The sequence below is a fragment of the Cheilinus undulatus genome, linkage group 15, assembly GCF_018320785.1.
Source record: "Cheilinus undulatus linkage group 15, ASM1832078v1, whole genome shotgun sequence".
Classification (NCBI taxonomy): domain Eukaryota; kingdom Metazoa; phylum Chordata; class Actinopteri; order Labriformes; family Labridae; genus Cheilinus; species Cheilinus undulatus.
Window position 1 is genome coordinate 19,523,375 of NC_054879.1, and position 16,119 is coordinate 19,539,493.

Consider the following 16,119-nt stretch of genomic DNA (forward strand, 5'->3'; position numbering starts at 1 on the left):
TTACCTCTCTGAATGTGATGTTTATTAAGGTCTCTTTTCTTTAATGTTTTTAAAATCTCTATAAGAAACAAACACTATGTCTAAGAGATGGTTGAGTCTTGAGTTTGGGGGATGCTGAGAGACCGTTACCTGACAGTGAAGTTTGAAGGAAGAGGAATAATGGTATGGGGCTGTTTTTCAGGGTTTGGGCTAGGCCCCTTATCTCCATTGAAGACCAGTCTTAATGCTTTAGCATACTAAGACATTTTGGGCAATGCTATGCTTCCAACTTTGTGGCAACAGTTTGGGGAGGGCCATTTTCTTTTCAAGCATGAATGTTCCCCAGTGCACAAAGAAGGACTATTAAGACATGTTTTGATGAGTTCCACACAGAACCCTGACCTCAACCCCATCCAGAAGCTTCGAGATGAACTGGAACAGAGACTATGAGCCAGGCCTTCTGGTCCAACATCAGTGTCTGACCTGAAACATGCTCCACAGAATGAACAGGCACAAAATCTCACAGAAACACTCCAAAATCTTGTGGAAAGCCTTCCAAGAAGAGTGGAGGCTGTTACAGCTGCAAAAGGGGGGCAACTCTATCTTAAAGTACATGGATCAGAATACAATGTCATTACAGTCCCTGTTGGAATGGGCAGTGGCCGAATACTAAGATGTTACTCATTGTGAACAAATACTCTAGTAAAGCTCCATCATCTGACTAAAAAGATAATGAAAATAATTCTCTTTCTAAAATGCTGATGGAACCTCTGGTTACGGATGTATGATACTTGATTTTTGCATGAATGCTACTATTTCCATTTCATTTTAGGGGACTGTGATATATGTTTATGTGTAGATCTTTTTTCAGTGATATGATAATTAACTTTTAATCTAATTCCTGATGATAATAGTAATATCCATCCATCCATCTTCTTTCGCTTATCTGAGATCGGGTCGCGGGGGCAGCAGCCTAAGCAGGGAAGCCCAGACTTCCCTCTCCCCGGCCACTTCATCCAGTTCTTCCCAGGGGATCCCGAGGCGTTCCCAGGCCAGCCGAGCGACATAGTCTCTCCAGCATGTCCTGGGTCTTCCCCGGGGCCTCCTCCCAGTGGGACTTGCGCAGAACACCTCACCAGAGAGGCGTCCAGGAGGCATCCGGACAAGATGCCCGAGCCACCTCATCTGGCTCCTCTCAACGTTGAGGAGCAGCGGCTCTACTCCGAGTCTCTCCCGGATGACCGAGCTTCTCACCCTATCTCTAAGGGAGAGCCCAGACACCCTGCAGAGGAAACTAATTTCTGTATCCGTGATCTCGTTCTTTTGGTCACTACCCACCGCTCGTGACCATAGGTGAGGGTGGGAACATAGATCGACCGGTAAATCGAGAGCTTTGCCTTTCGACTCAGCTCTTTCTTCACCATGACAGACCGATGCAGAGACCGCATTGCTGCTGACGCTGCACCGATCCGCCTGTCGATCTCCCGCTCCATTCTTCCCTCACTCGTGAACAAGACCCCCAGATACTTGAACTCCTCCACTTGGGGCAGGATCTCATTCCCAACCTGGAGAGGGCATTCCACCCTTATCCAACTGAGGACCATGGTCTCAGATTTGGAGGTGCTGATTCTCATCCCAGCCGCTTCACACTCGGTTGCGAACTGTTCCAGTGAGAGCTGAAGGTCACAGCCTGATAAAGCCAACAGAACCACATCATCCACAAAAAGCAGAGACCTAATCCTGAGGCCACCAAACCGGACGCCCTCAACACCCTGGCTGCGCCTAGAAATTCTGTCCATAAAATTTATGAACAGAACCGGTGACAAAGGGCAGCCCTGGCAGAGTCCAACACGCATTAGGAACGAGTCCGACTTACTTCCGGCAATGCGGACCAAACTCTGGCACCGGTCGTACAGGGACCGAACTGCCCTTATCAGGGGGTCCGGCACCCCATACTCCCAGAGCACCCTCCACAGGATTCCCCATGGGACACGGTCGAATGCCTTCTCCAGATCCACAAAACACATGTAGACTGGTTGGGCAAACTCCCATGCATGGTAATATCATGCACCCTTATTTATGCAGCCCTTACTGCCAATATAATGAAATAATACAAGTTTCATCCATATCTTACCTGATACTGAGTCAGTTATGGTGGTTACGAGATTGCCCAGCATGCAACTTTTAGTGACTTGTTTGATTGCAATGCTCATCAGTTTCACTGGGTGGCAGTGCCTGCCACAGAAAAAGAGAGGTTCTGTTTCCATGATCTTCAAGTGGCTGCCTACAAGCCTGCAGATAGGTACTAAAGCTATAGGAGGCAAGCCTGCAAAAAGGTACTATTACTATCAGACAGGCATACAGGAAGGTATTAAAGCCACTGGAGGCCAGCCTGCAGATAGATACTGTTGCTATTAGAGGCCAGCCTGTGTAGGTACTTTTGCCATTAGAAGTGAGCCTGCAGACAGGTACTGTTGCTATTGGAGGCCAGCTTGCAGATAGGTACTATTGATAAGGGAGGCCAGCAGGCAGACAGGCACTAAAACTTTTGAAGACCAGCCTGCAGATTGAGACTACACTGTTGGAGCACAGCCTGCAGATAGGTACTATTGCTATTGGGGGCCACCCTGCAATTAGGGACTAAAGCTATTGAAGGCCATCCTGCATATATGTGCCCAAAGCTATTGGACACCAGCCTGCATAGGCATTTAAGCTATTGTAAGCAAGCCTGATAGGTACTATTTCTTTAGGAGACCAGCAGGCAGATAGGTTCTAAAGCCATTGGAGGCGGATAGGTACAACTGAAGATCAGCTCCCCCGCCCCGTTTGTTTAATGTGTGTCCATTGTACGGACAATATGTGGTTTCATCATATGTGTGGATGTGTGAATTTGATCAAAACAAAACAAAATTACATGGTATCGTTATATAATTGAATGAGGATGGTAAAGGGTGGTTAACCAGAAATGAAAAATAAATCAAGATGATGCCATAACAGAAATCTAAAAATGATAATAATAAAATAACAAAATAACCTCGGTTGACCAAGGCGGCATAGGGTCCAAACACATTATAACAAAACAAATACAGGTCTAAAGATCAATGTAATAAGTGACGCAATGAAAACGATAAATCATGAATGAAGAGAGTAACTACAGTTCATTTTTTAAAGGAAATGACATTTCTCAGTTGTGGAGACGTGATTGGTTACCACTATCACGCCAACCAATGAAAAGCCACTATTATTGACAGTCTTTTTGATCTGCCAATAGTGTTGCGGTGTGGGTGTGTCTGCCCACCGCTCCACTGTGGCTGCATCATGGGAGGGAGAGCGGACTTCGCCCCTTCTTCTTCCCCGTCCAGCTAACAGGTAGCCCGCAGAGAGCTCCCAGCTTTGGAAAAAGACCAGAAACTAAACATGGCTGATCTCAAGGTGAGTGGGGAGAAAGCAGGACTTTATTATGAAATGTAAAAATCGGTTTGTTGTTGTTTAGTGCCGTGAAACAGGCGTGGAAGTTATAGAAAGGTTGGCTAGTGACAGCTAGTCTAGGTTGGTTGTTAAAGAGAGCACATGGACACTAAAGAAAAGATAATAATATTATAAACACTCTGGTTTATTAAAAGAGATGATATCGTGTAGATGGAGCCTTTCGGGTCTTCTTTAAATCATGATAGTGAGGTAGGTGGTAGGACAGTCAGTGTTTAATGGTGGTAGTATTCAGATCAGAGCTAACCTTTCACCTACAGCTGGTGTAACGGTTCATTTAGTGCCGTGTAAGCTGATGACTGACGTCCACGGTTATAACAGATGTTGAAGACAAGAGTCCTGCTGATTACTGCTATTATTTTAGTAAAATTGATGTCCAAACAAACGCTGGTCTTTTGAGCTTGACACCTAAATGATATGACAGCCTGAGAGAAAGCACCCATGTTTCAGTGTTTCTGTGGGAACATTTCTCTGGTACTGTGAATGAAGACTGTTTAGATTTTGTATTGTTATCAGTACCACTCATTTTAAACCGACACATCTGTTGTTAAGTAATTTGAATAATCGAAATAACAAAAAAGGGTTAAAATCTTAACTTCTGGGTGACCATATTTTCAACCCCCCAAATAGAGCTCAACAGTGTGGTTCTGGATGTAAAAATCCCATTCATTTTTTCTAGCTGATTGAAGTATAAACCATATTATCAGAAATATCAAAGTTAGACTGACTATGAGCTACCTGAGAGCAAAAACAATGATATATGCTCCTGTAGAAGACCAAAGTTTGTAAGATATCAACCTCGTTTTAAGGAAAACAGCATATTTATGATCTCAGTCAAAAATACTACAATACCCACAATCCTAGTGATATCTCTGATTTGTGGGGTCTCCTGTTACCATGGAAATGTCTACTGAGGTGGTAATTGAAGGATGTTGACTGTTGATGTCAGTACATACTGCTGTAGTATGAAGCAGTAAATACTCAAACTGGTATAAATACAACAGTGTTGAGAGTCCAATATTTACTGGGTCTGGGCAATTAATCAAAAATTAGATTAAATCGCAATTAATGGCCTGCTGCAATTTTCAGATCACAAAAGGTGCAATATTTCTTTGACCTGAAATTTGTGTTAAAATACCAGATTAAATTTTTTTTTGCGGCAGCAGCAGCAGAGATGGTATGCTTGACATATCATGCAATCATTCAAGTGCCATTTCTTTTAGAACAGTCTACTAAAAATCCTACCTTAATTTTGTACTTTTTTTTTTAGCCTCCTGAGACCTGAGCTTTTGTTTGGAAAGCATTTTGACCTTTTCCTAATTTTTGGGGTAAGGAGGGTCTGATCAGTGAAAACATCAGGCTGGTTTTTGGACAGCGTATTCTTGGAAAAATGTTCATCTCCAAACACACACCCCCCCCCCCCCCACGCATGCACGCACACACACACACACACACACAAAATCCCATGAAAATGATGAAAACATCCAAACGTCAGAATCAATGACCTAAAAATTCTATAAAAATTCCCAAAACGTTAAAAAAATGACCTTTAACTCCAAATTCCTGATTCTCAAAAATATACAAATAAATGTCCTTTTGTCAACATCAAAGAGCTTTTAACCCTTTCTTAAGTGGATGTTAAGTTTTATGTCTGTAATAAAACACTGACTCATCTTTTTATTAAAAAGAATAAAAATCTTCAAAATTGCAGGAGGTCGCATGACCATATCTGATTTTAACAAAGGCTTATTTCCACCAGATAACTCTGTGTCACACACCCTTTATTTCTTTTAGCCTTTTTTACCTAATTCATGCTGGAAGTTGTTTTAATGTTTTCTAGCCAAAAATGAAGGCTAATAGATAACCTGTTTGAATAATATGTGATTTAATTTCTGGGATAAATTCAAAATCTACAGGGATTAACACTGTTTATCCCTCTTTGTTTAATATAATTCTCAAAATCAAATTAAATTAACTGAGTTTCTATGACGCATTCCTTAACTCATGTTCCTGGCAGAATATAAAATATTTTTAGGCTCATAGCATAATGTCTAAGTTGTATTTCAAGGTTTTTGGTAAAAAAGAAAACACATATTTTTTGCAAACAAATTGGATTTTTTTATTTTACTGTAACAATAAGTTCTACCAAATGTGTGAACAAGTTTCTTAAAAAAAGACACAACAAGGACTAGATAACAAAAGTGACTAAATAGATAATAATTAATAGATGACTTAGGCATATAGTGATTATGGACTGGAACAAGAACTATGATTGGCTGAGGATAAAGACAGTAAGGCATAATGAATCATCAGCTTTAAAAGAGTAGAGTTAGGCAGATGTCACAATTTGGCCCGAAAATGACTTAGGCATTTATGCTATGAGGTAACGATTTCTTACAGAGACCAACAATCACTGACTTTTGTTCAGCTATTGCTTCACACCTACAACCAACTGCCTTTCTCTCTTCATCAGAAAACAGGTTTGTGGGTGAAGGGAGTTTTGATCATGTTTTATGTTGCCTAATTATCAATATTAAACTATAATTCTTGTAAAGTGATGCACCTGATTGAAGCCCAACTGATATAATCACACGCTGGTGTTTTATAATTTAAGAAAAGGATATTACAGAAATAATAATTAATTCACAACCACATGCCACAGAGCAGAAGTGTGTGCATACAGGGGCAGCATGCTTTCATTAGCTGATCCTGCAGCATTAAATGAGGAAGAAGTGCAGAAAAGCTCTGTGTTCATCTATGAATCATTCAAAGTCTTGTCTAGTTTTTGTGTCTTTAGCTCACACACAGAGCACAGCGTTCATCGGCGCTGTCACCGTCAGCTGCATACACAGCATGAAACCTCTTGTGTGCGTACAGCATTGGCTATAGGAAATGTTACTTAAGTGTGGGAAAATTAGACCATAGCGCCATAGTAATTAATGGGAAACTCTGAGCTATTTATTCATCATCATTCTGTAAACTTTAAAGTCTGAAGAACTCAAGTTTTAGTTCTGAACTACACTTAAATATCAGAATCGGTGTCTGTAAGACAGTTGAAATTTATTTTTAAATATTGTATATCTGTTATCATGCATCCTGAATAAAAAGCTTGTCTTATACATCAAAATTTATAGTATATGAAATAATTGTAGAGGTAATGCTATATAAATAACAATAATTCCACTCTGCTTTGAGTAGTGTTGTGCAAATACTCAGAATTTAAATTAAATTGCAATATGTCCTACGGCAATTTTCAAATCACAGAAGGTGCAATATTTCTTTGACCTGAAATGTTTTTAATATAGTTATATTTTTTGAAGCAGCAATATAAGGCTCTACACTCCATGCAGTTTTTCAAGTCTATCTTATTAAAAATGAGATTGCAATTAGATGTTCATTCAAAACTGTTCAGCCTTAGTTTAATCTACCAAATATTGTGTTTGTTATAATTTATGATTTATTGCTTATTTGTTGAGAAATACATAAGATGAGGAACTTAGAAAATAATTGCATATTAAAGTGCAATGTTTAGGGAAAAAAATACACAAAGGTTATTTTCCCAAATCATTCAGCCCTAGTTTTTTTGTTGTGATGCTGTACTCTTGTATCCAAAAATCTGAAGCCTGAAACATTATCCACACAAGAAAGACTGAGCTCTGCACAAACATCACAGCAGCATTAGAGAAGCTACTCTTTGTGGGACAATGTGGGTTCACTTCGGGACGGCTAAAATTCAGGGCAGTTCGGGGACAGAGGGGGCTTTTGATAAAGTCTGTCATCGCAGCGTTTGTTTTAAGGATTTCTGTTTCAAGAATAAAAATGGCAGGAAAACTCATCCACACTGAGTTTGCCAGCAATTTTTGATCATTAAGAATCAGAAGTTACCATGTATTAGAAGTTTAAGACTTCTAGTGTATTTCTGTCCTCTGGCCCACTTGGCACAGACTAGTACAGCTCGGGGCATTTGATCTGTGTTAAGAGGGCCAGTCACAGTGAAACAAAGAACGTTTTGTTTTTGGCCTCTTTTCAGTATAAACTGTGTTTTCATTTCCACTTTTGACCCCACTCAAACAGTTTATGTTAGTCTGTGCATAAAGAGGCATAAGCCCTTATGTCATGATGAAACCCTGTGCTGTGTCAAGAGATCTTTAGTGAACTCTGAACCTTTTAAAACTAAAGGTTTCAGGGTTATCTGCAGTTGTGTTAAAGCTATGCCTTAAATCAGTGAGTGTCAAACATTTGTTGTAAAGTTCAGTATGCTAATCATTTTAGACAAACAGAAGGTGTAGTATGTAACAACCTTTGGTCAGGTTAATGAGATAAAGACAGAGTATTCAGATACTCAAAGTTTGCTGATAGATATCAATCTATATCAGCTGTAAATATCAGTCTGTGTCAGCTTTAGATATTAATCTATATCAGTGTATATCAGCTGTAAGTATTGGCTTGTATTGGCTCTAAATGTCAGGTGTAATTATCTGCATTTTTTTCAACTGTTATCGGCTGTACATACAAAAATGAAATTTTACTCAGGACCCACAGACCTATGCCAGCTGAAGTATTTTTCTTCAGTCTTTTTCTTCATTTGTATTTAGTCCTTTTTTAGAGACTCAAGTTTAAAGTCTAAAGTATATTTTTATCAGTGATATTGGCTAATTGAATTTATGAATGCTGACATATCGCACATTTCACAAAGGTCCAATATTGTACATCCCTTTTTTGCTTCTATCTGTATTGAATGTCTTTTAATGCCAAAGAAAACCTTGCAAGTGTTTTTTCCTGAATTTATTCTCCCTCTCATCTTCAGTCCCAGTTTGACAAAGCAGCAGAGGAGGTGAAGACTCTGAAGGCAAAGCCGTCTGATGAGGAGATGCTACAGGTTTATTCTCTGTTCAAACAGGCCACCGTAGGAGACGTCAACACCAGTGAGACCAACACTGCAGCTACAATACATCACTGCAGCTGGAACAGTGTTTCTTTTCTGACGTTACGGTTGTTTAACAACTGCATGACCACACAATTTAGATAGATACTTTATTAATCCTTTGCAGGAAATTGCTTTGTTACAGCAGCAAAACATTCTGACAGTCCATCATCACAGAAACACACATAAATACACTTTAGTATAAGTTTGATTGCCCTAAAACAGATTTCAGCCATTAACCTTGGTATTACTGAGTGGTGATTTTATAAGAAAAGACTTCCAATAGCGTTCAGTTGGGGGGGATCAGCCTGTAACTGAAGGGACTCTGTCGAATCACCTCAGGAGCATGAAGTGGGTGTGACGGGTTGTTTATTATTGAGTTCAGTTTAGTGCGCATTTGCACCTCAGCCACCAGCTCAATTTTGTCGTGCTGGGTCCTGATGATTGGGCCTGCTTTTTTTTACCAGTTTGTTCTTACCTGCTGAACGAGCTGACTCCCCCAGCAAACCACCCCAAAGAAAACAGCACCGGCCACTACAGTCTTATAAAAGGTGCACAGCAAAGACTTAAAGATGTTAAAAGCAGGGCTTAAAGTATTCAGGCACTGTGCCAGATTTCCAGCGTGCGGCGTTTGGCTGTGGAAAAAAAAAGTCTTATATTTAAAACAAACCTCTTGATATCATCACCATCACTCTTGAGTTTATGAGTTCGTCTGCCAATGATATGAGAGGAGCACAACTCTCCTGCTCTCAAACAAGCATTATTAGCCAATCAGAAGTAAAATGGGGCGGGTCTTGGAAAAATGTGTGACAACTGAGTCCTATGCTGCATAGATACCTGAGTAGAGAGACATCACATTGAAGGAGAGTAGGATGGAGTGTAAATTCATGAATCCTGGGGAAGATGCCCTCCTATTTGATAAAGGATTGAAAAATAAATGGCACTGGGCATGGATAGAAGAGAAGAGATAGGAAAAGACAGCAAGCCTTTGGTAGCTGGTGTAAGAAGTTAAGATAAGCAGGTGCTTGCTCCTGCAGTTTGTGCTCGAGAAAGCTAGTATATTCAACTAGTGGGAAAAAAGTGCTACTGAGGCAGGCTCAGGGATATGCAGTGCAGGCTTTAATCCCAAGTTTTTTATTAGGGCACGTAGGCTAGATGATGCTAAAAACAAGTGTCTGCTAGCTTACTTCTCTGTTCTCCTCGTCCTCTCCAATTGCGCACAGACGGTCAGTGAGTTTGCTGTGAGTGAGATGACAGAGCGCTTACTGCGCTTACTTCTGATCAAAGGTTAATGTACAAAACGATACATTTCCCCATCACTAATATTGTAGCTGCTGCTGTTTGGTTAACAAGCACATACACATCTGAATTTAGCATACAGGTCCTATATGACACAGACAGACAGCAGTGTGATGGAGAGATGAGAGAGAGTGACAGGAGCATGGAGGAGTAGATCAATACAGCCCACATAAATTTTAGGTTTATTATTGGGGTAAAGACATGTTTTTGTGATAGATTTTGTGTTTTAGTCGCCATTTAACTCCAATAGTTCTGATGTTATGATTACACCGTAAAAAAGGGATTTATTAATTTACATTAGCTCTATAAACATCAGAACCCAGTGTGATAGTACAATATGGACCAGAGTCTTAACAGTGTTCAATGAATGTCTGATAATGTTAGGAATAGTTTCCTATTACTCTGAGTGTCAGTAAATATATAAGGGGTGTCCAAACTATGGCCCGTGAGCAACTGTGGCCCTTGGTCCTTTTGAATTGGCCTGCAAGAAATCCATTAGAGGCCCACATAAGAACATAAAACTTGTACTTTATTCTGTTTCTTAGTTTGACAAGGATTAGCAATATTGGGGTTTATACAATATGGCGATGTTTAGATATTAAATTTAGCCAATATCAATACCAATATAAAAATAGACCAAAGACTTCAGTCCTTGAAACACAGTTTAAGGATGAACACAGACACATACTTCAGTCTCTAGAACACATTAAAGTTTAAGTAAATAGGATGAACACAGAAAAAGACTTCAGCTGTCTGTTGGTCCTGCCTAAAGTAAAAAAAATGAATGATTAAAGGATTACAGCAGCAAATAGCAGCATGAATGGAGCTCATTTGCTCCTCTGTCTGATCTATCTCAAAGTCTGATTTCCAAATCATACTGCTCTAATCTAACCTTGCAAAGCAGATGGATACGCCCGTTTCCTTGTTTTTCACTGGCGAATCCATCTTGCAAAGCTCCCATCTGAACTGTTTTGGCCCGGTTAGAAAGTAACAGGACCAATCAGCGAGGCAGTACTTTCAGGCACAGCAGAGTCTTGACGTTAACAAGCAGCAGCAAAAGCTGGTCCAGTTATGGAGGAAGAGATTAGTGTGGATGCTGCTAAAGCACCAGTTTTATCAGAACTTGACAACATTTCTTTGTTAAAAGAAGAACAAAGAACAGCAGTGAGTTGTTCTTTTTTCAAAAACGACAAAAGTGGAGTACTTACATGTCTATAGTCGCCATGTTTCGCGTTATTCCTCAGTGGCTGCGCACCCGCAGTTCGATAGCGGCTACGTCACGTGTTTTGTTGCTCTGATTGGCCCGTAGAGATGTGATAGACAGAACGTTCATCCAATCACCCTCCAAGTTTTTTTCAAAGCCTCTGCCTTATCTGAAATGTTTCCTATTGAAGCTTTCCCAGATGGATGTGTGAAATGCATTCATCTGGCGTGTCAGTTTAGCTCTAACCACCTTCAAGCACCAACACTTCTATGAAGTTAGTCAGCTTCCTGCAGTTTGATTGTTTTGTTTTCTGAATGTGGAGATGAACCATCAGCGTCTCTCTGCTGCACCCTAAAATTCTTAACAATGATGGGCTGTTTTTTTTGTTAGACATTAATTAAGAGCTATTTTAGGCTGTTTTTGGTTTTATATTTCCAGTACATTCACTCACTACACATATATTTTGGTTACATGTTGGTTTTAAAGATGTAAGAATCATTTTATATATCGTGCTACAGGTTATTTGTTCTGTGCTACAAGATTGTCGACCTCTGTAGCACCAGTGCTATGAGCAAAACAAGTTAACTACAGCCCTGTACATGTGTTAGTACCATATTGTTGTGAGGTGGAGTACTATTGCCACCTACTGACCTTTCTTGTTATTGCAGTTTCCACCATAAGCTGCAATCATTCATTTCCATATAATGTTTTTTGTTTTTTTTGTTTTTGACCCTGCAAATGTGTCCACACCACCGGTTCAGCAGAGATTTTAAATCACTGGTAACTCAGGGTTTGTTATTGGGGAAGCACCGGCTCTGTCTACATGCAATGTTATTGTCAGCACAGAACTTAATCAAGCCAGGGATCCAATCTATGAGTCCTTCCATATCCTCCCCATATGAGTCACAGAAAAAATCCCTGTCTGTTATTTCCAGGCAACATTGCAGACATTATTTTGCTTCATCTAAGCCAGTTTTAATAGATTTGATAGTGATAATAGTGAAGTGCAGTCTTTTAACAGCAGGAGTGTATGTGGGAGAGATAAAATAATTATAATAATAATAATTATTATTATTGTTATACTGGAACATAAACTCTAAGACTGTTGTATCAGAGTCGTCAGGATATTGTCAGTGTGTTTTCTTCTAAACTGCTTCAGTTTCATTCATGTCTCTTCAGAGTGGTAATCTGACGATTCTGGCCTAAATCACTAATATTTCATTATTTATCAGTCCCAGTCAGGATTGTTTGATTAGCATCTCAACTGCAGGAGAAGATCTGGTATGATTCTCTTTAACACAATCACATATTTTACACTTTATAACCCCAAACTTCTAGTTTTTGGTGTCCATAAATTTATGACTTTCAAATTTGAAAAAAGTGAGGTTTTTCCCCATACATTTTCAGCTTTATATAGCTACTCTTTAAAATTGAATGTTTTTTCCTGTAAGTTAATAGCTAAAAAAATAGTTCATGATCTCAAAAATGTCCTCTTTTTAAGCCAGTCCTCTTTTTGTTTGTATTTTTAGAGTGGCTCTAAAGTGTGTACCTCTGCCATGCATGCAGATGGTTACATATACAAATCCATGTTGAAAAGGTAGATAGATAAACTGATGTAGCTGTAAATATACCTGTGAGACCATCTTAGTATAAAGTATGTGTGGCAAACCCTGAATGTGATCAGGTCATGATGTTGTATCTGTCGTCTCAGTAAACCATGTTTCTGCTGAGGTTTCATTAGCCTTGTGTCCTCACTAATAGAACTTTCCTTTGTGTTCCTGCAGCTCGTCCAGGGATGTTTGACTTCACTGGGAAAGCTAAATGGGACGCCTGGGAGAAGCAGAAAGGTACACATCCCTTTTACTGACTCAGGAAACTTCGTTGGGAGCCTTTCCTCCTGCTGTTGAGAACAGACAGAGCAGTTTGAATTAGTAGGAGTTGGCCTTTCCTCTCTGCAGTGACAGTGACACATCAGGCTGTAGAACCAAAAAACACCATCCATCTGCGTGCACGTAAAATCATCCATGCAGAAAATGTCTGTCACTCTATTTCTGTTTTGACCTCTGTGTAAATGAAGAGAGGCCAAAGTCAGGCCAAAGACTCATGAATTCCTTCATAATTCTGGGCAATCAAAGTAACTATGATTATGATTTTTGCCCTAATGGAGTAGTCTTGTATATTATTTATTTATTATTATTCAGTAGTTGTTATGATGATGTAGGATGGTGGGTATTGAAGTGCTGTTTGTGCCAGAGTTTTCTTAATAAGAGGTCGATTCCATGAGTAATATTGTCTCCTCCATGCCCATATATTCTGGTTTCTCCCTCAGGTAGCTCGTGGTAAGTCTGCCTCGAATGGTTCTGTCATTATGATTAATAATCAAATGTAAAAAGCAGCATAGACTGAATGATACTGTGGCTGATTTGGGACAGTAGGAAGAAGGGAGCAGGCTTTAGTGACTCTTGAATATTTTGTCTTTTTATTTCTTCAGGAAAGAGCCAAGAGGACGCCATGAATGAATACATTAAGCTGGTGGAGCAGCTGAAGGAGAAATATGGAATCTAACTGTAAATGTAGAAACACACGCTGCCCGTCCTGACGCCTTAAAACCACCAGCAGAGTGTCCTTAAAGACAGCAACACAGTCGACATAGAAACCCAGACCTAGAGGGCCTGTGAGCTGGACTGCGATGAAGAGATTTACCTGCAGAAGGAGATGGCATCCTGTTTTCATCTCTGGGATCTTAGACAAGTCTACCTGCATAGTCCTGTCATTTCAATATTAAAGCATTCCTCTTTAATACACCTCTCTGGTCTGCTGTCGTCTCTGGCTGCTTTAACAGACCCTGTATACTCATATATGACTGGTACTGGCTCAGATCTACTCCATTTATTTCTTTTTCCGTTACAGCGTTAAAGGGATATTTCAAGAATTTTGAAGTTGCGTTGCATGAAGTACTTGGCTATAGTAGTGGCATTAGCCTCCAGTGATTTCTGTGAAAGTTGCTCCTGTGGTTATTACGAGCTCCGAGAGATCCTGCACATAGTGGCTGTAGATGGGTTTGCAGAGAAACGTGAACGTTTTGAGCAGGAGATTCTGAGTTACCTGGTGGTGTAGGTGTGGAAAATGCAAACTCATGCTCAGATCTCGCCTGCTCAAAACTTTCAACTGAAGTTTCTCTGCTCTCTCTCTCATTCAGCCTGCTGACTCTCCATATGTGAAAGTTTTTCTTCGATGTACTCCGGTTCATACAAATATCCACTCGTATCCACAGTAAATGGCACATAGTCATCACTCCAGTTGAAATCGCTTATATGATCTTTTTTTCTAGCTTGTTGTGAAGTTATTATTCCTGTAGAAGCCCGCAGACCCAAACAGCTGATCAGAGGATATCGGTGCACAGCGGGAGGAGACAAAATGCTGAAAGCTGCACCGTAAATTAGTGTTGTTCAAGTAAAAAATGTGAAAATAAATTTCCTCAAATTCCACAAATATGATAAATAAGATATATAAAAAGGACAGTGTGGGAAATGACAGGCACTGAAAGAGCCACAGTCCAGACTTGAACCCGGGTCGCCTATCCACATGTGGTGCGACCTGACCACTATACACCATCTGCACCAAGGTTATAATAGATTTGGATTTTTATTTGTTTTGATTTTTTATTAAGTTTAGATTCCATTTTAGTTTGTTAGTTTTTACTAATGGTTTGTTAGTTATTAGTTAGTTTTTTAGTTTAGTCATTAGAAAGGGTAGAGGAAATTGCCTTCATTTTGAACTCCCTTGCTTTTTCGGATGTTGTCAGTGTACTTTTTAAATTCATTAAGTCTGCAGGAGTTCCACTAAGTTTTCTTAATGTTGCTAACATATTTTGATGTTCAGTTACAGTGAAAGAATTCTTCCTCAACCTGACAAAGACAGCCAGTTTACTCTTCTTCTAAAACTATTCTGCAAAGAAGAGTGAGACAACATTCCTCCACAGTGATGTGAAAGACTCGTTGACAGTTATCACAAATACCTAGAATGGAACAACCAGTTCTTAGGTTTAGGGGACAATGACTTTTCACATAAGACCAGGTAGGTTTGGCCAGCTTTTTCCTTTAATAAATGAAATCATAATTTAAAAACTGACTTTAGGATTTACTCAGGTTATCTTTGTCTGATATTAAAAATAGTTTGAAGATCTGAAACATTTCATCGTGACAAATATGCAAAACATTTCTGTCAAAACATCAATTTTATTTTTTAAGTCCAAAAATCAGTTTATAAATATGTTTAAATCAATTGGGGTTAAATGAGTGATGCTTTGGATCATTCTTTGATTAGTGTTCCTGTGCTGCCCCTTGCTGGACATTAGAATGAAGCAGGTCCTTCCTCTGAGTGGTCTGCTACTTTTTTTAGTTAAGTTTCATGAAATCACTTTTCATTATTCCTTTTGTTCCCAGGTACTCTGCACTTTTAGAGACAAAAACAGAATATACAAAATCACTGTAACTGACCAGAACTCTAAAGAGACAGAAATTAACAGAAATGATAAATGAGATCATTAAAGTCTCTGACAAAGACAGACTGTAGATTCTCCTGGGTCAGATGTTTGATTTCACGATTTAATGGAGGTGATTAAACAGCATCAGTACAAACTTGGGTCACAGATAGTCAGAGTTACAGAGGGCATTAAATACACATATTAACAGGACATAGAAAATGGACTCAGAGCAGCTGAATCCATGTTTAAACCTGCTGACAGCAACACGCTTCAAGACTGTCTCAGTACGAGAAAAATCAACTCTCACATGATACTACCTGAACTGAAACTGATATGACAGCAACAACAACACAAGTCCCAGATGAGATTTAGAGAGGATTTTTTGATTTTGATGATAAAAACCTGAAGATTAACTCCTGACAACTCTGACAACACTTTGTACAATTTGGACTGAAACTTTGTCCATGTTTTTCTTTATCAAGCCATTTTAGACCAGACAGATTTCAGTTTTTTATGTCTCAGTTTCCAAATTTACAACGAGAACTTTTGGGGACAAATACACTGGAAAGGTTTGGTCTCAGTGAAACAAATACGAAGAAGAAAAATCAGATAAGATTGTACACATATATTTTGGCAATGATTTCATCCAGTTTTTCAACTTTTTTTTTCACTTAAATGCTGAAACACATTGGCAACATTTAAGTCTCAATAAAACATGGATCTGCAATACTAGTTCCCTGA

General features: G+C 39.4%; 1 protein-coding gene across 1 annotated transcript; it reads left to right on the forward strand.

The window, feature by feature from the left end:
• Window positions 1-3,260: 3,260 nt before the first annotated feature.
• On the forward strand, window positions 3,261-13,696 carry dbi (diazepam binding inhibitor (GABA receptor modulator, acyl-CoA binding protein)). The gene is made up of 4 exons (XM_041807711.1): window positions 3,261-3,411; window positions 8,273-8,390; window positions 12,677-12,739; window positions 13,384-13,696. The coding sequence occupies exons 1-4, from the start codon at window positions 3,397-3,399 to the stop codon at window positions 13,455-13,457; spliced, it is 270 nt and encodes an 89-aa protein (XP_041663645.1). The 5' UTR covers window positions 3,261-3,396; the 3' UTR covers window positions 13,458-13,696.
• Window positions 13,697-16,119: the final 2,423 nt, after the last annotated feature.